The sequence below is a fragment of the Lemur catta genome, chromosome 16 (assembly GCF_020740605.2).
Source record: "Lemur catta isolate mLemCat1 chromosome 16, mLemCat1.pri, whole genome shotgun sequence".
Taxonomy (NCBI): Eukaryota; Metazoa; Chordata; class Mammalia; order Primates; family Lemuridae; genus Lemur; species Lemur catta.
The window spans coordinates 20,311,182-20,337,019 of NC_059143.1; the positions used below are offsets into that span (position 1 = coordinate 20,311,182).

At 39.8% G+C, this 25,838-nt stretch overlaps 1 protein-coding gene across 1 annotated transcript in view; it reads right to left on the reverse strand.

Annotated features, from left to right (window-relative positions):
- Positions 1–3,967, reverse strand: part of CDH2 (cadherin 2) — a 208,764-nt gene extending 204,797 nt beyond the window's left edge. Inside the window, exon 1 of the mRNA XM_045527200.1 lies at positions 3,780–3,967. Within this exon, the coding sequence (XP_045383156.1) occupies positions 3,780–3,839 (60 nt within the window). The 5' untranslated portion in view covers positions 3,840–3,967. The remainder of the gene's footprint in view (positions 1–3,779) is intronic.
- Positions 3,968–25,838: the final 21,871 nt, after the last annotated feature.

Consider the following 25,838-nt stretch of genomic DNA (forward strand, 5'->3'; position numbering starts at 1 on the left):
TCTAAACTTGTAATTGAGGCCTAAGATATATATATTAGGCTTAATATACATATTTAATCTTAAAAATGTTTTAGGATATGTAAAATATTGTTTTTCAAATCACACCTAGTACATTTGCAATGTACCACCTATTAGTAATGACCACATGCCCCAAGATAAAAAAAGGGCAAAGAAATATATAACTATGTCCAATAAATAAAATAAACTGTGAATACTAAGTTAATTCTCACTTTCACAAGAACCTATGTTTCAAACATAGATGAAAATGAAATAAACACTGAGAATAAATATGTGCTTTATACTTAAGGTAATTATTGAATCCTAGATTTTCCACATCCTAAAACAAAGCTTCTTTTTTAAATGTATGTTTCATATGTTGAATATTAATCTCTTTAAAATCTGTACTTAATAGGTGAAAAACACATAAGGTTTATGCATCTTTTTTTCCAAGGCCCTCATCTAGGGTTGAAACAAGAACCTATGTGATAAGACTATGAATCCAGAAATTCTATGAACATTTAAAGTACTGTCCTTGATGCCTCATAACCCATACAAGTGTATTCAAATTAGAACAATGGGGCTATGCAATTAAAATGTGAACTAGAAAAACCAAACAGATTTCTAATACATTAACATGGTCAGTAATAAAAGCAAAATTGATTTTTTCCTAATGATAAATCTATACAGATATCCAAAAGTCATTTGTACAATTTAAAAGAAAAGCTAGTCATAACTTTGTAATATAACATTTTATCCCTTAATCACAGAAGTTTCATGGTCAAATTTGGTTTTTTATGTAAAAGGCAATGCTACTATCTTAAATCAAAATGACAAAGAATAGAAAAAAGTCTCAAAGCTGAGTATCATAATATGCAAAATTGACTAGAATTATATAAATCCAGGGAACAGAATAACTAAATTAAAACTCTCAAATTAAAATAAGAAACACAGACACTTCGGTTAACAAAGGGAGAGAGTGCTTTGAATATTCAATTATATTTAACTGGTATGAAAAAACAATGTGGCTCGGTATCTGCACTAATAACCTATACATTCTCTTTTCTAAAACTATGGGCTGCTTAGTCTAGCCTGAAAAAAACTAGAATTTTAATAGCAGACGACTGCAGAGGAACCAATTTCACCTTGCAGATAGATCTTTGTTGTTACTGGTGTGTAAAGCAGACCATTAGCACAAAGTCATTTCTAATCTCAGTTGTACAATCCACATGGTGCGCTTAACCCTAAAACTCATGTTGCATAAACTGCTCGGCTTCCACTCCTAATGACCTTCCAAATCATTCCGTTTTACTGCTTGACTTGCACTCATGAACTAGACAGCCAAATAATCTGATGACAAAGTTGTAATTTCCCCTTTACTGAAGGTTTATAAAACTCAACATCAGTATAGAAGAAACTGAGAAAGAACATACAATGGCAAACATAAGCACATTATTTGACATTTATAGATGATATTTTTAAAAATGTTTTAAAAAAAATGACATTCAAAATTCCCACCTGACTTCAAGGCAGATAACTAAAAGAGACAATTAGATTGCTCCAGTTGCAAAACACTTAGACTGTCCATGGTATTCACAACCAGCAAATCTCTCCTCTCCTAACTTCACTGTACAATATTCAATTAAAACTTACTTTTAGATCAAAAAGTTAGAGAAAATAAGCAACTACTGCTGGATTCACACTCTGAGGATTTATTGTCTATATATAACAGCACCCAATGTCCAAAAATCAATGTTTTTAAAAGTAAGATTTTTTATTTATGACATCTCCTTTGTTTAAAAAAAAAAAAAGGTCTAGCATACATAGGATTCTTAAGTTTGTCTTGCCTTCCCCTTAACTTCAAACAGTGAAAGCAGCACTTTTTTCCTTCTTCCCTTTCAGCCTAACCTCTCTAATAAACCCCATTTTTAAAGAAGAAACAATAAATGAAGTGACAGGAGGTGAAAGAATGAGGAGTGTGCGCTCTGAGAATAAAGGGCGGTTTTATAACAGGAGGTACTTTTGTTAGCAAGTGACTGGCAGGTCTCCTCCCCCAAGTTAGAAAGAATTCCATCCACTCTCCAAAACTGCAGAGGCCAAAACGTCTAGTCTAATAGTTCTGAAATCCCAGAGTCGGGAGAGAGTCAGGGGAGGGGACTGGCGAGTGGGGGAAGGGAAGAGAGAAAGACCGGCAGGAGACGAAAAGAACAAAAGGAGAAACCCAAGAAAGGAGAAAGGAAGGACGGGACCAAACGGCCTAGAAGCCAAGGGTAGGGAGAGAGCCAGAAAGTGGGGGAGCGCGACCCGGGGAGGGGAGCGCGGAGCCGGGCAGGGCTGAGCGCGCCGCGCCACGGCGCACCATGGACAGGGCTCGGCGCGGCAGCGGCCCACACCCCTCTAGGGGGTGGCGGGAGAAAGCGCGAGAGACCGCGGGCGCCAGCCCCGTCCCGCCCCCGGCGCCCGCAGGCCCCCAGCGGCCCGGTCGCGCCAGGACCTGACCCGTGAAGACCACGGAGTGTGGCGATCCGCACCATCTGTCCCCACCTCCAGCGCAGCTGCACTTCCAAGCCGCGCCCGCACTTTTCGGGACTGCCACCTGGCGGGCCAACCACCCCCCAGCTGGCGGTACGCGGGAGGCCGCCCCCCCCGGAAGATTTTCTTGCCCCGTGGCGTGGGCGGACACGCCCCTCTCCCGCAGCCTCCCTGGGACCCTACCGCAGGCAGGGGGCCGACTCGAGACCCAGACACGACCCTAGCCCAGCGCTGGCGTCCCGGCCGAGGCTGTGCGGCGTGGCCTGCGGGACCCGGCTGGCGGGCCGGGAGGGGCCCGGGGGCATCCTCCGGCAGGACGCGGCGGGAAAGTTGGGCAGCCGGCAGGGCTGGGGACCCTCAGCATCAAGCGGCGAGGGAACCGGCGACCTGACTGGAGCAGGTGCTTCCTGCCGCGGAGGAGCCTTTCAGTCCAGATTCAATGAAAAGGCTCCCCCGGAGCTCTCCCGAGGGTGGGAAAAGTGGGAAGGCTTCAGGCGAAGGCGTCCCTGGGACCTAGGCAGGGCACAGGCAGCCGGAGGAGGAGAGGAATGATACCCGCGTAACGGAACTTCTCCCTGCCCGACGGGATGCTGAGCGTGCGGAGCCAGGGGCTGAGTGCGGAGGCGACGGCCACTAGACTCCTTGGGACAAGGGGGCTGAGGTTTTCTTTCCAGGTGGAGCCGACACATTAAATTGTGAGGGAAAAAGAAAAAGAGGCAACTCTGGGTTGGGGTAAAGACAATAGGACAGTGGAGCCCTTGGGCACCGGGAGGCGCGCGCGGGTGCCAAGGTGGGGTGGGGTGAAGGCAAGTCCCGTAACTAAGACACCAGAGTGAGAATTCCTACTGCAAACTCGCGACCCATCTATGCAGAAATAAAAAAATTGGAGCAAAGTGCAACGCGAGGGGCGAGCAGCCCAGAAAACTGCAAAACCTGGGAGTTACCTTGCCTCACCCTTCTGCTGCCTGGGGACAACCCCAGCGAGTTCGCCCGGCCCGAAGGAAGAGCACAGGGGGCCCGCGATCGGCCCCCTCGAGCCCCGCCGGGAGAGGCGCGGTGGACCTGCCGGCCCCGGCAGCCCTGCCCGGCGCCCGGGCCGAGCCTCGTGCCTGCGCAGCTCCCGGCCGCGCGGTGCGGCACCTCCCTTCCCGGGTGCGCAGCCCGGCCCCGCAGCGGCGCGGGGAACAAAGGGACCCGGCGCCGCCCGCCCCACCCCGCCCGTGGCCCGGCCCGTGGGGACTGCCGCGTACCTGAAGCAGGGCCGCCAGCAGCGGCAGCAGGGTCCGCGGCGCTCCCGCTATCCGGCACATGGAGGCGGAGAGGGGCCGAGCGAGGAGCCGGAGGCGGCGGCGGCGGCGGCGGCGGCGGAGGCAGCGGCAGCACCAACAGCGGCGCGGAGAAACGGCTCCAGGCAGTTTCCACCCCCTTCCCTTCCCCTCCCCACCCCACCCCCTTCTCCGCTGCTCTCCTCTCCCCGCCAATGGAGAGCGAGCTGATGACAAATAGCGGGCCGCGGAGTCCGCGGGACTCGCACCAGGAGTAATAAAACAGACCGAGAGATCAAGGAGCTGAGGAGGGGGCGGGGGAGAAGGGCGGGCGGGCGAGCGTGTGTGTGTGTGTGTGTGTGTGCGCGTGTGCGCGCGTGTGTGTCTGTGTGTAGGCGGCCGCGGTGGCAGCGCAGGCGGCTCTACTCCGGCCCGGAGCGCAGCGGAAGCCGCGAGGGATGCGGCGGCGGGGACCTTGGCCGGTGTAGGATGCGGAGGTGGAAGTGGAGCGGATGGCGCTCCCCAGGAGCTCCGCAACGCGAGGTTTCGGGCTCGTGGTTTTGCTTCCTCCGGGTCCCTTCTCCAGGGCCGCTCGGCGCAGCCAAGAGGCCGGGGACAGCGCCGCGGGGAGGGCGCTCCGGGCCGTGCGCGCTGCGCCCACAAAGGGCAGCAGTCCCACCGCCCCGCGCCTCCGCTGCTTAAGGGGCTGGGGGCCGCTTCTCCGTTCCCCTTTCCCGACCCCCCGGCTACTTGGAGACTGTTCTCCGGCCTCGGCCGCGCGGGGGTGAGGCGACGGGCCGGTGCGGCCGCTACCGCCGCGGCGACTCCTTCCCGCGCAGCTGCCGCTGCAGCCGCCCCTGCTGCCGGGGCGCCGGCACCCGCCCGCCGGTCCTCGCCCTGCGCCGCTCACTCGCGCGCGCCGCGCCCCGTCGCCGACCGCGCACCCCGCTCGGCCTCCGCCTGCGCGACCTGGGCGAGCCGCCGCCGCCGCCGCCGCCGCTCTCCCCGCGCCCGCCGCACGCGCTGCCTGGCTGCGCGGCCCGCTCCCCGCTCCTATCGCCTCCCGCCGCCGCCCTCGCCCCCGCCTCCCTCCTCCGCCGAGCCTCCCCGCCCGCGTCGTGGCCAATCGGAGGCCACCAAGCTGCGGCGGTAGCCGGCCGGATCCACGGCAGCCGCCCGCCCCCGCCCCGCTGGAGCGCCCCGTTTTTTGCTGCAGCCCGCGGGGGGTCGCCGGAGGGAAGCCTGGGGTGAGCCGAGCACCGCCCTGGCAGGTGGAGGGGCTGCGGGAAATAAAATAACTTGCGCAGGAACTTGATTGGTGGCAGGTTCATCTTTCGTGGGGAATGTGATGGAGATTAGGAATTGGCGTGGGGTGGGAGGGGTGCTTCCTTGGGAGCCTGAAGCACGCTTCTCTATTTTGTCATTTTTTTCGAGAATGGGTTATTTATCCAGGCAGAGACAGACACAGCAAACTAAGGACGCAGGCGAAGCCCATCCAGGCCATTGTTGTCTGAGGCACTTGCCAAGAGCCACCTGCGGGCGGGGACTGGGACGGGGACGTGGGCGGGGGCGGGCGGAGGCTGCGGATCCTCTTTGCTCGCACCTCGCCACCTCCCACCCTTGCGGATGTACTGGAAGGCCCAAGTTTTTGTGTTCTTGTTTTGTTTTCTTTTATCACCACTGGGAGTTTGAGAGTGCGTGTTATTTTATTTGAAGTCTCCTCCTGTTTTATATTTCTGCCCCTTAGTGGTACGGTTCACATGTTTGGGCTTTTGGGTTTCAGAGACTTTGACTCCCTCCTACACCACTCCCAACAACAATCAAAGAGAGAGAGAGAGAGAGAGAGAGAGAGAGAGAGAGAGAGAGAGAGAGAGAGAGAGAGAGAGAGAGAAGAAGAAGAAGGAAAAAAAAAAACTAAAAGTCAGAACTCGCGGTGAAAATTGGTTTATCTAAAAGATAAAACGACTGATACAGAGTTCGCACCATATAAAGGATTTTTGCCTACTCTCTTGAAGGCATGAACTTGGAGTGCAACACAGAGTGAGAGACTTTACAAGTTTGGGTCACAAGCATTTGTCGAATGGAGGAGGGGTGAGGAGCAGTTGATTGATTCTTGAGAGGAAATACGTGTTTTCTGAAACGTACTTTTTTTAAGGTTTTCCAGGTCAATAGAGAAACCCGTTTTATCTGAGGGTTTCAACACGTGGGAGGTCGGTGAACTTCGTTGCAGTTATGAACATTTTGTGCCTTTAGTACTTACTCTTCTGCTTTGGGTAGCTGAAATATTAACCTTTATTGAATTTGAGTTTCAAGATACTGATCATTTAAGAATTTGATGATGAACCTTTAAAAATCAAGTACTAATTCCTCCACATAACTGATGCAGCTTTTAATAATGTACTATTGCTGGCTGGGCTTTTAAAAAATTTAATATTCATAGGGAGGTTTATTCAATTTTAATTAAAATATAATATTGTAAGTCTTTTTTTATGAAACTCAAAAAATTTTCCTGGATCTTCTTTCTTCTCAAATGAATAAGAAAGGTTATGTTAATTAAATTTAAAAGATGAGATGAAAGGCTCGCTAATACAGTAATCAGAAATGCTGTTCTTCCTCTTTCTCTTCTTTTTCTGCTAGATATTATTGTCACACTCTTGCTAATCAGCCTAAAAGTTATCTTTGCAATAGGGTATTTATAAATTCTACTTTCAGGGAGACATGCTTAATAATAGTAAAACATTCAGCAGCAATATGGAGAGATGTTTGTTGTATTCTGAAGTGGGATTTATAGATACCATTTCCAAGGCTAAGAATTAAGCTGTGATCCTGGACATGGGATCTTAGTTGCATCCTCATCACTCCCAGCAGTAGCCATCAATGTTTATTGCCATTCTGATTAATTTAAAGGTAGAACAAATTTCAGCATGAATAACTCTATTATGAATAACTCTATTGCTTGTTCGCATTATTTGCTTGAAGCTTTAAACATCATGTCCCTTATAAATTAAACCCTTACTATGTAGTTTCAAAATCTGCTTTGGAATGGCTGTCATTCAACTAATTCTCTGATACTAACAATTTTTGATCCTTCAGGTAAGCACTTACAGCATTTTTAAAAAAAAATCCAATTTTTTTAATCCAATCCTCTCACTCTTCACTGGTTATGAATTGTTTTGGAATCTTGCCTAAGCTAACCTGATCAAATGGTCAGCCAAATCCTACTAACCAGCCTTTGATTACAAGAAGGAATAGCCTAGTCTAAAATCATGTTATTGGAGACTTTGTGCATCTCTTTGATGTTAATAAAAGTAGATCCAGTGTTAACTGTGGCACCCAACATAGCTTTACTCCTATAACATAATACTTAAGATTATCTAATGAGGCCATTCATTTTTCTGGACAGGTGGTAACCAAACCCACAGATTTTTAGGCCCTGCTCAAAGAATTGTCTCTCTGAAGATTGATTTTGCATCAGCCTGTAGAACTCCAGAGATGCAAGGGGCTTGTCAGTGACCCATAGAAACAACCAGGTGGTATTGATAGTAGGGTAGAGAGAAACAAGAAAAAATAATAATAATATAAATTAAGACTGAACTCATACACCAAAAATCAATCTAATTCTTGATTTCTGACTTACGGGGTGATGCTGATTTGCTACAAGAGGTCTGCAAATGTGTATGTCCACAGAGCATTGTGGAAAGACTCAATAAATGATGTGCCCTGCACACGTAGCCAGTTTTTATATGTATGTAGAGGTCATGATTCATTTCTAAGCACTCATTTCATAGTAAAATCGTAATTTTGTTCAGGTGTGTTTTCTCAGACAAGAGATGACAAATATACAAATTCATCATGTGAGTATTTGTGTAAAGGGCTCTCACTTTGGAAACAAATGCCAAACAGTAGGAGTCTGGTCCTTCTTGTCAGTAGCCTTCTCTCCACCCCCTACCCTTACAGACACATGCCTCCAAGGCAGGGCAGGATCTCAGTGGTCTTTGTCTCTGACACTTAGCAAAGTGTCCTTCCCAAATTTTGAATGAAAACCTCCTCCTCCTCCACTCTTCCTTCTTCTCTTCCAGTCTTCACAGAAAGCTAGGATCGTCCCTTTTCCCTTACCAAGTACCCCTCAAATTCCGTTTATAGTCCTAATTAGCTCTACTGTACATCAAAGCTGACTTTCCCTGGGTAATATCCCTTTCACAGAGGCATAGAATGTTCTACATGAACAATTAAAGGTGGTTTATGCAACTTCCTCATTTTACAGATAAGGGCACCCAGAGGTTTAAAAAGGTGCACAAGGCCACCAGCTGGCAAGTAGGGGACCCAGAATGGGGCCTGGGTTCTCTTATTCCCAGTCTTACCCTAGACTCTTTATCTTATCCTAGGGAGTCCCTTTAACATTAGAAAATTCAACTACATGGGATGAGAGGGAGACTTTTAAAAAAAAAAAAAAAGAAGCAGCGGAAGAAGAATGCTTTTAAGGATTTCTCCACTATTTTTCCTCAAGTTTTTTGTTCCTCCAAAGTATATTGAAACTGGGGACATAACTCTTCTTTCTACTGATCTCAGTTTTCATGTGCCTATCTTAGTGTGATCATCTCGCCTTATTTAATGTGACTCTGGCATTTAAAGATCTGTGTCTTTGATACAGCCTGCCTGCTAAGCATAAGCTGGCCACTCACCTAGTATTCAATCAGAGAAGTAGTGATCTGATCCAATACTAGAAGAAAAACCTGGCTATTTTTTTTTTAAATCTGCTCTTATTTGGAGATATAATTTACCTTTCATTTTTTTCAATATTTGAAAATCAAACTCAATGTCTTCATGGAAAATATAACCAAGTAAGTAACTTGAAGTACATATGTTCACTTAAGTGAGTTATAAATTTGCCCTATGAGTGACTCAGCAGAGGGAAGTAATTCATAAGCAGCCTCTGCATTATAAGGAGTCCCACAAAAAAATAAAGAATCCCTTTCTGGAAAGTAGAGGGTATAATGAACAGATAACAGCTATAAATTCAGGTGGACCTAGCCCTATGACGTTGAGTAAGTTTCTTAACATTTGTAAGGGTACTTTTCCTCATCTCTAAAATGCGGATTATACCAACATTTCTTGGGAAAGCCTGATATGAACACAATGGAGCACAGTAGGGCATTTGTATTTATTTATGTGTTTATTAATTGTGCTGATTTCCACAGAGGAGTCAGACCAGAGTTACTCGGGAATCTCAGTGAATACTCCTCCCAGCTCCCCCAGTTCCATCTGCAATTTAAAAAAAAAAGCAAAGTTTATAATCAGAATTTTATTTGGGTTATTTGAGGGGTTCAAATTTTACAAAGCAACACAGGATAGCTAATGTAAAAAGTAATGGCCAAGTAAATAATCTACAGACTGGCAAAAGAATTAAATTTTGGTGGCTTTATAAAGTATAGAAAAGCAACTCTGGGCATATGAAAGTATTCCTAGCAAAAAAATATTCAATATTGATGTACTAATTTTATATAGGAAAACTAATTCATTTTTGAATATATCCCATAAATTGATAATAGCAAGACCAAGACTAAAACTCATTTTGCTTAGCACTTTTTTGTGTGTTACCCTGACTTCTATTGTTTCTTGAACTATTTTCTGCTTATGTGCTCCCAGAGTCAAATTTGCATAGTTGATTGCCTGAGTCCTGTATAAAGATAGGTATATTTGAGAATATGATTTGCATGATATGCAAGAAATCTATCTTCTGCACCAGAAGGGTGGGTGTGTATCGGGTAATACCAACACTGTGGATTACTTAAAAGACAGAAAGCCTATTTCTCGAGATAAATAGATCTTGAGAAAATAAAACAAATCATTCTGAAGACTTTGATAACATTTAGTTGTGCCAAACTTTTGCCCTCGTGTCCTTTTAAAAGCAAAGACCTGTCTTAAGGAAAGTTCTGAAATATGACTGTCAGTGTTTAGAGGACAGTAAAACATATTTAGTATCTGAACCTATATTGACTGTGCCCTTTCCTCCAATGGAAATTGAAGCAGTTGAATAAGTATTTCCTTGGACTCAACAGATCAGTGTTCTCTTCCCGGGTCTATGGCTGGCTGAATAATCTGAAATATGCCACTTAATTTCTTTAAATGTTTTCTCATCTATAGAACAAAAATAATGCCACTTTCGTCACAAGAATGCTGGGAGGACTAAGAATATAATGTCAGTAAAGCCTATTTAGTTCTTTAGAGAGAAGTTATAGATAAATGCATGGTACTCTTTAAGACTGTGGATTCAACTAGAAGAGGAATGATTGGTATCTAAAGTTAAGTTATATTTTAATAATGTGGCATCATCAACAAGCCACCAACTGCCTATTAAATCTTTCTCCTTTTTTTCCCACTTATTCACATGTTTAAAAAATAACATAATTATCTTTCCCATTACAAAGGCAACATTCACAGATATTTAAGAAAACTGTATTGTTAAATGCACCATAATCATTCATAGATTATGCTTACCCATCCCCATATTCCAGTATTAGCTGGGTAAATATGGTTTGAGTTTTCCTTTTAAACAACAGTGAATGTAAAATGTCAACCATATTCCCATTTATTAAAGAATTTATAATGTATGTCACTGTGATCCATTCTTTACATAGTAGCTGAAGAGAGCTGAGTGATTATTACAGATAAGCATTATTTTTCTGGGAGGTCTATTATTTTGAGTCATCTTTGAGAAAGGTTTTTCAAAGATGCATTTGCAAGAGATAAGGATACTCTCATTTCTGAAGTTTGTATGACAGCCAATAATAAACATGTATTTGCATTGCAAAACTAATTTCTCTAAACCCTACGAAATTTCAAAGTCTCAGAGTCTCACTGGGGCACAGGGTGTCTCTCAAACGGAGAGAAGAGGACTTTGAGGAGGCTGCTTGTCAGTGCTGTGAGGGAAGGGAGCTGCAGAAACAGGGACAGAAAGGCACAGAAGGACATCAAGAAGGACTGAAGGACTCGAGGTCTCTGTCCTCTAACAGCAGAAGGGGCTCATGCTGTGGATAGCATGTGGACTGTGGCCAAACGACAGGGTATGGGTAAGTTTGTAATCTTAGTAATCGCTCACTAAATATTTGCCCAGATTTAGGAGTGAGTCACACAGGAAAACAGAGCATGGAATTTGGACAAGGGGGTGGGGACAGCCTTTTGACACCCAGAACCTACTGGAAGATCGACACAAAGGAGGCAACTGATATGTAACAATCCATCCAGGGCAGTTCAATCTGGCCTCTCTCAAAAATTTACGTGGTTCATGATAAGGGCAAATCATCAACAGTAAGGAAGTTTCTCATGAGATGCTTGCTGGGGATGCGCATGGCCATCGCCATCCCCAGTTCTAAAATTGCTGTGCTTCCAAAATTCCTCTCAAGTTGTTTTTGTAAGGATGGAAATTATGTAATTTTCTTTTTTTTTTTTTTGTGCTCTGTAGCCTTTTTTTCCAGTCAAAAATTAGTGGGATGGTATAAGCTTTCACTGAATAAGACATAAGTTGGCTTTGTAAATTTTATTCTCTCACTTTCTGGAACTCTTGTTTTTTTGGATGTAGAACTTTCCAGATGATTGATTCTTAATTTTCTTATCTCTCTCATTTTCTTCTCTCTCTCTCTCTCTCTCTCTCTCTCTCTCTCTCTCTCTCTCTCTCTCTCTCCCCCCCCCCCTCTCTTTATCTCTGTCTTTCATATAAATTTTCTGGGAGATTTCTTTACCTTTGTCTTTCAGGCTTTCTGTTGAGAATTTAGCAAATATTTTTGATATCCTAATGGTTCTCTGATGATTTCTATTATAGAATCTTGCTCTTGTTTCATGAATATAAGAGCTTCTCTTATCTCTTTATATAGTGTTCAAAAGTTTTCTTCCTCTTCCTGCTTTGTCTGGGTTTCCTCTCTCTAGTTTTTCTTGCAGTGTTTGTTTTTGTCTCTTTCATGTTTGAGGGTTTTTTTGGAGGGGGGAGATTGTGTTTCGTATGCAGAATCTCATTTAATTCTCCCTGTTTTCAATAAGCCACCCTATTCTGCCTCATTGTTGCTCACATTAAGAGTTCAGAGCCTGTCTCTAAGGCTTCTTCTCTAGAACCTTCTTCTCTGAACCTCTTCTAACCACTGTTTTCTCACATTCTCATGAAACAGGGGCTATTACTCCCTTGCTTGCACCAGACGCTTCATGCTCATCTGTGCCCTGGCATTAGTTTCTGCACTGTAAAAGTGTATAAAGAACCTCCCCAGCTGAAACTGGCACAAGCCACACTGCACTCTGCTGGTGGCTTGATCTTATTTATCTATGTCAAGATTTCATCTGTGATCTATTCCTTGATAAAGGAAAGAAGGAGCCCTAAGTGATTTTCTGGAGGCTGAATGACTGCTGACACGTTTTCCTTGTCTGAGTGGGTCATCTACAGCTTCCCAAGGATGACACGTCAGTCTCAATGGAGGCCCATGTCCGTGACAGAAGCTTGGTGGACCTTTAGCTTAGGCCCTTCATTGTAACACAGCCCTTCCCAAAGTTAATGAAAGACTTCCCATTTTTCATGTCCTATGAGAAATACTGTCACCTCTACAAATTACCAAGCTCCAAATTATTGTTTTAGCCTCTACAGATTTCAGCTTTAAAAAAAATCTAAATGCTTTCTTCTCAACATAATAATAGTTCTGCAAACCATTTTCAAGGTTTCACATTATGTTGAAACAATCCATGAAGGTACATTCACCCTGATGTGTTCACTGGCATTCACACTAACTAAATCCATCCAGAATGAAGCACTTGTCTACGTAACATGAATAAAATTATGTTTTCAATAGGTAATAAGAAATACTAATTTATAATATTGGTAATTCAAACAGTGGTATTTGTAGTAGACGGGGAAGAAATATCTCACTCAGTAACTAAAATATTTAGTACAATTATCTTCAGCCTTTTTTGTTGTTGTTGTTGTAGTTGTCATACTGTATGCGTTTGCTCACATGTCCCAGGACATCGTTCATCTTTCGTTTATATACTCTTTCTCTATAAATGTTGATGAATAGATGCTGCTACTGTACCTTACCCCAAATATTGTAACATGTTCCTGGTAGGGAGGGTCATTGTCACTTTCCCCACTAACACTCCTGCTGTTGAGAATCACGATTTAATATTTAATCACTCTTCACTTTCAGTTAGTATAAACCTTCTATTATTCATTTGAAGTCTTCTGAGGTTGAATTTTGTCATCTTGTTATTCATCAGTGTGCCATCATTTCACCTATGGGTATTTCTAAAGATTTTATTCACATGCTGATTTCAAGCTTGGAGTTGAAATGCTGGAATCCATTTAACAGATTAAGATATTAGAATCCATTTAACAGACACATAGAAATCAGTCACCATTTCACCAGAAGTTATATTTCCAAACCATCAGTATTGAGAAATGCATCTCTCCTGCTTAGAATATCCAGTTTTACTTTACAGTAAAATTGGGTAGGTCAACCACTTGCTAGCAACACATTTATAAACATATTAAAGGAAAAAAACCTATTTTCACTTCTGTAGAAAATACGTTCCCCTAAAAAGAGGTAACTTTTTAAAAGGTTGTGTCCAAATTGAAGAACTTACCTGAGAGTAAGAACAAAGTATAAAACCAATACCATCTATCTTTTCCTTTTAACCTTAGCTATAGGGATGACAAGCTGGTTTTAGGGCATCTATTACACAGACTACAGAGCTTATGGGAAAAGAAACAATGGGGCCACCAACAGGTAGAGGGAAGGGAGCACTATTAGTGAGCAAGAACATGGAAACTTAAAGGCTCCAGTGAGATTTTTAACTTCCATGTACCCAGCAAAAGCTGGCAGTGAAGAGATGATGAATTCATATAGCTCCTGCTTGAAGGAAAGCAACCTCCTCAGACCTGAACTGAAAGAAACTTTTTGGGTCAAGTCAGCAGAACCTAGACAAGTTAACCCAAGACCCCAGCTAAAATCTTAAAGGTGTCACCCTGTGGAACATGTTTTGTTTGTTTGTTTTTAAGAATCACAAAATCAATCCAGTTGCTTGCACACTGCAGACCTTCAAGAGACCCTTTTGCGTCCTAAGTCCTGCAGTTTAGATTACTGACAGCATCCCCTACAAGAAATATATCATAATTAGATTATTATCAAAGGTAAAATAATATATTTGCTGATTTTTAGTTTTGCAAAGCTAATATTTAAAAAATTTTAAGTTTAGTAATCTTCACTATCTAGGTAAATACACACACACACACACACACACACACACACACACACACATGTTGCCCTCCTAAATGTTTAAACAATCAATATCATCATTAATGTTTTCCCCAGAAATCGAATTCTTAAATCTTTCTGCAAAATTTTGAACACAAAAGTAAATATGTTGTATACCCAGCAACCATTTTCTCAACTTCTATTTTTACTTAGAAATATTTGCTTTTGACCACAGTCATCTTCACCAAAGATTTCTACCTTTGCCCCCCTTTGGTTTGAAACCCATAGCTAATATAATTTCTTAGCTCTCTGTGATTGATGCAATTTTTAAAAATCTATATGTATTTTGAGTCTGCTTACAATATCTTAAAAACAGGCAAGCAAGAAAAAAAAGCAGGGAGGGAGAAGGTGGGGAACAAAGGAACAAAAAGATAGTTAAGCACACTGTAGACTTTTTCCATGCTTTGTTTGAATGTCTAATCCTAACGGGGATGTGATAGAGTCCTGCTCTTTGAACCAGCCATTAGGAGGTGCTCATAGTTTAGAACAAACTCTTCAAATCTTTAAGACTACTTGTACTGTAGTTTTTTTATGTTTTGTGTAACTTATCTTTAATTTTAGAAATTTTCTTTCACTTGAACTTACCACTTGTAAAAATTGTCAGGCTGACAGCTCTGGGAACTGACGTCATCCAATTAGTCCGAAAAAACAAATGTTTCTGTGGCATCTATCACCACAGAACACCAATAGGCCCTCAGACAAACACATTAGGTTAAAAGAAAAACATATATTTGAGAAGGAGAAAAAACTTCTTGGCAACATCGCCTTCAGAGAGATATAGTTAGTATTAATTGGTATAAGGCAGTGGGCTTCAGGATGTTTTCCCAAAGGCTGTTATCTAATTTTGTAAAATAGAAGGGCATATTTGTATCCTGATTATGCCTACAGGGTGGAGTGTATTTTCATAAAGCAGTTTCACAGATGTTTATTACAGACACATTCAGACTGTTGATTATTCATTTTGTTTATGCCATTATTGCTTTTTATTTGCTATAACAAACCCAAACTGGCACCTTGACAAGTGTTGGGCACAGTGTGGACATGTATGGAACAAAGAAGACTGAAGGACAAATAAGCCCTATCCTTGGTGGGTTTTCATTTGCCCCTAAGGCATTGTTTGGAGGAGAGTGAAGAATATTAGGCTACTTATTTGTAACAGATGTTATTGTTAAGGGATCATAGGTGTAGGTACAAATACTACAAGTATAAAATATTGTGCATGAATTATTTCACCGATTGACTAATGACTTTAATAATCTTGTATCAATTATCAAGTTCAGTGTAATAATAATCAAATGTTGACATTAAATATTAATTTTAAAAATTTCCCTATTGAAGGAAATCAGTGTACAAACTTTTAAAATTTTATATCTGAGAAAAGATGAAGCTAACTTTTAAAAAAATTATTATTACTTGGAGTCAACTCCTAGTGAATAGGAATGCTTATCTTACTTAGTTTCATATCTTTGGCGCCCAAATCATAGTAAGTCTTAAATCTGTTATTTGCTGGATTTTTGAGCGGCATTATGTCTGCACTGCATAATGTAGATGGTGACACCTACTGGCAGCTTGGGATTTTGCACCCTAGTTCCATAAGACACTAAAGCCCCTTGTTACCTAAGATGAACAAAGACATTTCAAATCTATGCTTATATTAATATTATGAGTTAACATTAAATTTTACTGGAAAAGCCACATTGGAGCATGGCTATCAGTTCAGATAAGCTAAACTATGCAGTGCCAAGAAAATTCCCTAAAACTCAGTGGCTTAAATTAACAAAGGTGTCATGCTCACACACACTACTTAGATCTCAGATTATATTAGTAATGAAAGATGCAAAGTGAAGACTGAAAGTCAATTCTACCTCCAACCCCACTGTTAATTACTAGCATAGTACCACAAGGATATTGATTTCTGATGTAGTCATATATTAAAGTCTCTATTTTGGGATATCTTTTTCTGTCATTGATCAGGATCTTTCTGTGTTTGCATCAGTTCCTGCTATTTTAATTATTATAGCCTTATAATACATTTACTATATAAGAAGACTTTTCTCTTCCTCTTATTGTTCTGTTTTTCAAAATTCTTCATTATTCTCACCTGATTATTTTTCCAGGAAAAGTGTAGTATTATTTTGTCAAATTACCCCAAATAACATTAGATGTTTTTATTTGCATAGCATTAAACTATAAATTCATTTGGTCATAATTGATATCTGTAACATAGTTAGTATTCCCATTTAGGTACTGTATATCTCTCAAACATATTTGTAATTTTATTCATATGTTAAATATGTTTTTATAAAAATAGATTTTGGAATTTTATATTTTTGTTACAATGTGTAAAAGTTATTTATATGATTTTATTTTCACATTTGCTGTTATCTGCATATGGGCATCCAGTGGTTTTTGTATTTTTCTCTTATAATAAACAAAATAATTGCATACATTTTCCATAGGATGACATTTTGCATTTTCTTTAAATGAATCACTCTCCTTTATGTCTTGTATTTACCTCTTATTCTTTATCTTATTTGTCTTCTGTGTCATGTCTTAAAACACTGGCTAATCATTCTAGTACGGATGTTAGATATCATTATTGCTTTTACCAGATTTAATGGTAGTCTCTCTTGCATTTTACCATTAGAAATATGATGGTGACTATTTTTTAATCATGTTGATTTCATGCTCATTGATGTTTTCAATAATTGTTACTGTTGAATTTATGCAATTCCTTTTTCAAAAATTACGATGATCATGTTTTTCTTATTAAATTTAAGGTATTGTAATAATACATTATATAATATTGATTCTTCCTGCATTTCTGAAATAAATTTTACTTGATAAATGTAAATTTTTCAAATCACAAATGAAATCTTAGAAATTAGCACTACATAAAAAATCATTTGGAGCTGCTTTTTTTCTCTCTTATTGATATCCTTGGCAGAATTTGGTATTTTATTTATTTCTAAAAACATTGTTATATTGTATTTATTACTTATAATTTTATTTTATACTTGCTAATGATGTTATGAGACATTTGCTTTTATTCTGTGTTTAAAAATATTTGTATATATTTAAAAGTTTTGATATTAATTAATTTTGCTAACTCATTCTTCTTTTACTCCAAATTGTTTTTATTTTCTTTTTCCAAAATCTAGTTTATTTGCATAGAAAAATATTTATACTTATGAGTTCACTTTTTTGCACCACTTTTTCTTTTACATTTCTGTATATTACTTTTTATCTCTACCTTGGCCTGACAGTTATTTTAAAAAGCGTGTTTTCATTCTCAAGTGGTTAAATCTTGTTTCCAGTAACAAAAACATTATATCTTATAGTTGATTTTTGGGGTCAGTTAATATGGTGTATGCTTTCAGTTTCCTTGGAATACTTACCTTGCATTTGGGTGCTATGCCAATTTTCATACATGGTTCTTACATATTTTATGTGAAGGAAGTTACTGGTGATGTAAAGAACTGAAAGATGGAGATTTTATCCTACTGAAAAAATTAGTTTTCATAGTTGTATGGAAGACATGCAATTAGTGGGTCAGAGACAAAGAATGTTATTACTCACAGTAATAGCAGCAGCTGGAGAAACATATTTTTGTGTCAGTGCCCCATGCCCAATTCCTGCAAAATGGGAAGAGAGGATCAGGTAACACTTGTTCACAGGATTTGTTCCAGGAGAGGGGAATCCTGAGCTTAGGACATGGAATGCTTTCTTAAAAGGTAGTAAGCATGCCTGCCCTTTGTTCTGGAGCAAGATATTATCTTTATTATGCTGGACAGCAAGCATGGCTGACGTTGGGTTTGGAGAAAGACACTATCTCTATCTTCCAAGACTATAAGCAAACCAGCTCTTTGCTCCAGAGGGAGATACTATCTCTCTTCTCCAAGGTAGTTCTAAATACAGACATCCTTGAAAAGATAGTCTGAAACCCAACCATCTAGTGCCTGTGCTTGCAAGATGTACAGAAATGCAAGACGCTCGTGGGTAATTATCCCCTGACAGGTGAGTAGAGGATAAATTTTCATCTCTATATTAGTTCTACCTTGTTAAAATTCCTTAAAATTTTTTGTCAGCTCAATATAGACATAGATATAAAGATAAAGATATTTGCCATGTGTAGCTAGCTCACTCTATCTATCTAGACATAGAAAGTATTGTTATATTTAACAGTATAGATAGCTGGTAGATGATAGATGTTATATAGATAAAGGTTATATGTTTAAAGTATCATTCTCTACGTTTTTAATAATTTTGTCATATGTATTTTAAACTATTCAACTTTAGATATTCAGTACTGTTATTTCTTTTACTGTTTGTGATGATATGTATGTAATAATCAATATGTAACAACCCTTTTTAGTCCCATTTGTGAAAATGGCCACATCTGCTGTTAGTTATTATTATTGTTCTTTATATCTTTTTCTTAAAAGTAATAAATCACTGGATTATTTTTTTGTTCAATATGATGCATTTCACCCTTTTAATAGGGGAGTTTAAACTATATTCATTAATTATGTTGTCCTGACTTAGATAATTTTGTTGTCGGTTTTTTGTTTGCTCACCATTTGGCCTCTGTTCTGCAGCCTGTTTTGTTTACTTTTGTCTTCTCATTGCTTTAGAAAGCAGACATCCTGTATTTAATTCTGTTAGTGGTTATCTCATGATTAAGATATATTCATAACTATTTGTTTATTAATCAAAATACCAACCATGAGGTTCTTCTTTATTAACTGTGCTTCCTTCATCCATTTCTGTCTTTACTAATTAATCAGGTTATGCAAAAACTTTGTCATTACTATATTTATACATATTCCTCTTTTCAAGAAATGGGAGTTTTTAAGATGTTGCATTTGTATTACCCTAATAACGCCAATTATTTTGAGTTTTCAGCATTTGTTTTATTCTCTATAGTCATATTTTGCAACAGCTGTCAGAACACTAGTATCACAGGTTGAAGGCCAAGAGAAATATTCCTAAATTCTCCATTTTCTTTGTGCTTTAAAGGTAAGGTAGAAGTGGATCAACATTCCAATGAATATGGACAGCCAGCTCAAGGGAATGCGGTTAACCGTTCTGCAATGATGGGCAGAACGATGGAGAAGGAAGGGCACCTAAGGATTCACCTCCCCAGATGCTGGAATTCATAACATGCATCTAAGAATCTGAGGAAATATCTTCTCTTTTCCCCTTATCCAAAGCTTCTCTTGGGAGTAGTGTCTGTTTCTATTCTCTGTTCCCTTCTTTTCCCCTCTCTTACTTCCTTACATCTCATCCATCATAAGCCTCAAACTTTCCAGTCTGATAAGGGTATTTTTTAAAGTAACCCAAATGCAGAAATGTGCTTAACTTGTCTTAGTCTGTTTGGGCTGCCAGAACAAAATACCATGGACTGGTATTCTATGAAAGAATTCATAGAAATTTCTTTCCTCACAATTCTGGAAGCTACATGTCTGAGATGGGATACCAGCATGGTTGAATTTTGGTGAGGGCTTTCTTCCTGGCTAGTACATGGCTACCTTCTTACTGTGCACTTACACGGCCTTTCCATGGTATGTGGGTGTACGGAGCTCGCTCGCTCTCTCTCTGTGCTAAGGCTACCAATCCTATTGGATTAGGACCTCCACCCTAATGATCTCATTTAAACTTAATTACTTCCTAAAGCGCTGTCTCCAAATACAGTCACATTAGGGGTTAGAACTAACATACGAATTTTGCAGGGATACATCACATAGCAGTACTATAACTCTTGAAGACATCATTCATACTATAAGCTGGACCTAAAAGCACTTCCCACTTTTCCTTAAATGGACAACTTCCCTTCATCTGTCAAGACTAGTTCAAGGACCATCCCCTCCAGGAAGCCTTGACCAAATCCCTGGGTGAAGCTGCAAGCTCTGGTGCAATGTGGCCCCTCCACACCTGTGGATAGTTCTCCCTCATCTGTTAGCGTTTGGCTAGCTCCAGTTTACCCTAAGCTCTTCAAGGGCAGGGCTGGTTTCTTATTTACCTTGGGACTCTTAGTGCCTTGGGCACTAAGAAGCTCAGAGTAAGCCTGGGATCAGTGTTGGCTAAACTCAAAGCACAGAAATTAGACCATCCCTTTTGAATGAGGCACCTGGAAATCTTAGGTGAGACAGGAGGGGGAATGTTGCCAGGGAGGGAGGAATTGGTACTGGGTAGGGGCAGAGACCTGAGCCCTGGGTTGTGGAGCTCTGGATCTTATTGCTTGACCACCAGGGCTTTTCAGGCCACTGGACGGGGAAGCCACAAGTTTGCACCAGTTGATGTCAGCCCAACCCCCTTTCAGAAATAAACATTTTATGAATTAGAAGTTTGCCACAAAGGGGACTAGTCTGCAATCTGACATCTGGGAAATTCTGCTGCATAGCTAAGTTGCCCAGAGGACATTTACTTCATAAAGTGGTAGAAATCAGTATAGCAAAACTGTCAGGGGTCTTTAGGGAATAATATTAATCTCCCCATGTGGTCTTTTTGTCATAAAATCTCTTTGCAGAAAAGAAGACCTCATGGTGATAACCATGTCCTTTATAGATTAAATGAGGATCGGTGACCCTTGAATTTAGCTAGAAAATAATAACACGTTTTTAACTTTAGTATGATCAAAAGGATTTAATGTGCCTTTTAAGAACATAGAGATGGAAAAATCGTCACCAGCCTAATTATTTCCACCATTGTTTTGCCTGCTATCAACATGCATCATAGTAAAGGGGAAAGTTTTAGGGGTCAAATCTTTTAGCCAGACTCTTTTTTTTTTTTCTTTTAGGGACATATTAAACCCAAACTACATGCTATTTTCTGATTTAATAATAGTAATAGACCTTTGATGAACAGATTTTCACAAAAATGCTGAACATTTGGGGTGAAATGAAACTTTCTTGTGATCACATAACAGAACTGCTCTTTTAGTTGGTTTGCAAAGATTCATTTTTGAAGTCTGAAATGCTTGCTAATTTCCCGATTAGAAACTCATGGGATTGCCACATTAGCACCACCCCATCTCTTCCTTCTCTGGAAAATGCTCCTGCTCTCCTCACTTCTTCTGTGACGTCCCTGGAAAGCCTTCCTCACCTTTCCTGGGTTTCCACCAATTCTACAGTCACCAGGTCCCTTCTCCAGTATTTTGAGTTTAGCAGTGGAGTTGCTATGCCCTCCACACACTCTCACTCTGTGATCCCCGTTTCCTGATCAATTCCGGCTCCATTCCTGAGCCACATGGGGCTAAAACAGCCAAGCTCTTTCTTGTCGGCAGAGTCTGAAGAAGGCTTTATCTTAAAAAGGCCTGCTATCTTTTTGCTTTCATTGAAGACTTAAGTACTTGTAATATAAAATATCATGATATTTTAAAAATACATATGGTCCCTGACTTACGACTGTTTGACTTAACGTTTTTTTTTTTTTTTTTTTTTACTTTACAATGGTGTAAAAGCAATATGCATTCAGTAGAAACTGTATTTTGAGTACCCATACAACCATCTTGATTTTCGCTTTCAGTATAGTAGTCAATAAATTACATAAGATATTCAACACTATTTTATAATAAATAGGCTTTGTGTCATATGATTTTGCCCAACTGCAGGCTACTGTAAGTGTTCTGAGCACATTTAAGGTAGGCTAAGTTAAGCTATGATGTTCATCAGGTTAGGTGTATTAAATGTATTTTTTACATGATATTTTCAACTCATAATGACTTTCTTGTGATGTAACCTCATTGTAAGTCAAGGAGCATCTGTGTACTTTTGTACTTTTATATTTCTGTTTACTTCTATAAATATCTCCATTTGTTTTTTCAAGCCAGTTACCTAAGGAAAATAACTATCTAGCTATTTAAGGAAAAGGGAGATATATTTGTCTGCATTATAAAGAATCTTTTATTAAATTGACCTATTAGTCTCTGATTTGTTAAATCTGTATGTAGTATAATTTACAATTAACAACATTAATGAGGTTTTTTTTGAACTGGTGAATCTACTGAATGTGTTGGCTGATACTTTTAAATTTAAGTGAATTATTTGCTTTAGTATTTTTTTCTTGGAGTTGGAATATCAAATAAATATAAAGGCCTTTGTGTCAGAAGCCTCACTTCAGACAGCAATTTAAGCTAGACATGAAATTGTTTTTGTTGATATAGAAGAGTTATAATAGTGCTTTTGGTTTTGCAAATAAAAAGCCAACAATTTCTCCAAAAATTCTTGTCACAATATTAGTTGCACGATGCTATTTTCTTAAAAAACATCAGAGAAATAATTTTAATTGTTTCTTAAATAGAAGATTCACAAAAAGTTTCAGGTCCAGGGAGGTATTCTTTCTTATAGTGCTATAGCAATGACAAAAGTCTGGAATATTTAGAAATATTTCAAACTATGAATGGATGCCCTGGAGAAATTGCCTTCTTTGACAACTGAGTTAATTATAGTAGTTCTGTTATTCAAAGCCCTATTATTTGGCTGTAAAAATCATTGTAGGTTAAAAATGGACTTACATTAGCTTCCCTATAGGTATAGTATTTTACATACTTTAAAAAAAAAGCCTTGATTCTTTTCCAAATCCACTGAATACAAATGCTCTAAAAAATATGCACACTCAAAATGATTATTCTGTGACATGAAATCTGAGTTGTTTATATTTTAGGTACTCTAATATTTTCATTTCAAATTTACAAAACAACTTCATAAGAATCAGCTTGAGCATAATAGAAATATATTAGATACACACGGTTGAATGTGCATTTCATAAATTTTATTTATAAAAGAATGTTAGCTAATCTGTCTTTAGTTTTCCATGCAGCTCTCTGGGAAACTAGAATGTGGCTATCATGGAGCCCTTCGATTTTAACAGAGATCCTTTCTCTATAACTAATTCAACGGGGGGTCATTTTGAACAAGTGGATCTTTCTCCAACCTGAAAGTCTGCCAGGACGGAGATTGAGTAAGAAAAAGAGGGTTTCAAAAGGAGTCACAGAGAACTACAAAATAATCATGAAGCACCACTGTATTGCCTCAATCTCCTTACAGAAGTGCATTGAGAGGTGATGATGTAGAACAGAGGACACATCATTGCAATAAAATACTCTGAAATACCTGGGGCAACAGTTGGTATCAAATACGGCACCTGAAACTGTAGAAATATGACTATGTTTGCTGTGAGGAATTTTTAAGGAATTATTATAGCTTCCCCCATTATTTTATAGAATTTCACATAGCAGTGAAATATGAAATACAATAGACTAGAAATATAAAGTAAAAACTGCCATTTCAACTTTTATATATCACATTTAATGAAAAAAGCCTTTAAGCCAAATATTACTTTATACAAGTACATAAATTATGATTACTTTAAATTTAGACATGACTATTTTATTGAATGCAAGGTGTTGGAATAAATTATTAAGGAGGGCTCAGTCTTCCAGCCTTGTGAAATCCTGACAAATGGAACACATTCGGGTTCATATCATAGTAGTAATACTCGATTAAATGGAGGGAAATTTTACAAATGGCAATGGAAACCCTTTAGTAGTACCAATGAAAATGAAAAAAATCTCAATGCATTAAGACAATATTAAATATTTAATGTATTTCCTGAATTTCACTTAAAAAAAAACTAAACAATTCATAACTGGGACTATGGTAAGGAAAATTCTTGGGAGTAAAGCAGTAACCTTTTGTTACAGGGCCTGGTGGGCTACCAGGGTGACCTAATTTTCAGTCTAGACATTTGGTCTGATGTTGCTTCAGTCATTCCTTGTCAAAGACAAAATTTATGCTAGATCCTGGAGTCAGGCTGAGCCCACAAATGAAGATCCACTGGGGACACATTCCCAGGAGATGGAATTCTATAATAAAAGTTCTACATTTTTAATATCTATTTATTTATGATGTAAATTAGGCTGAGTGTAATGGGCATAAGTGATCTGTTAGAAATAATGTTTAATACAAGAGGAAAGATCAGGTCAGGGATGATTTGGAATTCATTCATTCATTTTCAAGCATTGCACATGTACGTGGAAATGGGAATTGTAAAGAATTATCTATAAATTAAGTTAAAAAGAGATCTATTGGAAAAACCCAGAGAGGAAAATCACATGTTAAAAGGAATACTGTATGAGAATTAGTTTAGTAGCAGGATGATTGTAGTGATTACAATCAGGGAGTACACTTAGGAAACTATTACAGTGTTTCTAATTTAGGTGTGATGTGATAATATCTTGAAATTTTAATTAATGTGTTTGCTTTTCCACATATCCTTACGCTCCATCTTCCTCTATTGAGCCAGAAGTTTTAAGGGAAACAAGGATGATTAAGCAAGGATGCAAAGAACCAGTGAATGCTGAGGTTTTGAGGTATAAAACAGATTTTGCAGCTTGTTAAGAGCCAGTAGCCTTGCAATTTAAGATTTTCAGTGACAAGCATGGTCATTATTAGAGAAAAAAATGATTTGTATGAAAAGCAGAGATCATTTCAAAAATGGTAGGTTTAGAGGTCCACGTGCCTAACCAGGATTTTTTTTCCTTTATGCAAGAAGCACAGACAAAAAAAAAAATTAAAATTAAAATAAATCAAAACAAAACAAAACAACTTCCTTATTGTAGGGGAGAAGGAGAGGTGAGATAAAGAAGAGGACAGCAGATAAGTTATAACTCAGGGGCCTGAGAATTGGGCCTACCATTCTGCCCACTTCTAAGATCAATCACTGGGACATGAGGATGATTGGAACGCCATGTGGTCTGGGGGATTCCAGAGAAAAGACTCACAGCTCAGGTTCTATAACATAGTAGAAAGAAGCCAAACCTTTAGAGAAGTTCTGTGTTGACCACAGAACCTAAGCTGTAAAGTAGAAATGGCTAGAAAATAGCATCTAAAGTATCCCAAGCTCGGAGCAGGCACAGAGACAGGAGGAAACCAGGTACTACGATCAGGCTAAGGAGGAAGGAGAATGACCACAGAGGTGGCCAATGAGCAAAAGAGGACATTTTAGCCACGGATGTGATGCTTTGGGAGCCACAAAACAAAAGATCAGCAATGATAGAACATCCCATCAGAAACCAGTGTGGGTGGATGCTGTTGGCTTCTGACCGGTGTGACCAGCGTGTCTAGTGCTTCTCAAAGACATCAGAATCACTTGGAGGCCTTGTTAAAATACAGATTCCTGGGCCCCTCACTCAGAGTTTCTGATTTTGTGCATCTGGAGTGAAAATATGCATTTCTAACAATTTCCTGGGTGGTACTGAAATTGCTGGTTGAGAATATCACTTTGAAAAGTACCGTCTACACCAGATGGTCTAAAATGGTATAGGTCCCCTGCTTGAACACCCACTCCCCACACATCCAGAACTTAGATGGCCCTGGAGAGAAGTCAGAGGGGAGGAAGGGACACATCCTGATAGCCCAAGAAGTCACCCCAAATAGACTAAATTTATACCTGAAAGTGCTAAATAATCACTAATTTGAGTGAGTAAAACTTGATTTCCAAATAAATTTACTACCACCAGCAGACACTGGGGCTTGAGGGCTAAATTCAGTCCAGTTCAAGAGAAATAAAGAAATTTCCCATTTGCATACCCAAATTGTGTTACTGTAAAAATTGGTACCCAGTCTGCTAGTAGTCAGTACAAACATTGTACTGCCTTTTGAATACAAGTTTGGGACTCCTGGAAAGGAAACATTCAGAAAGGATATTTTTTTGTCCTTTGTTACAGTAAAGCTTTGTTATACAACATTTTGTT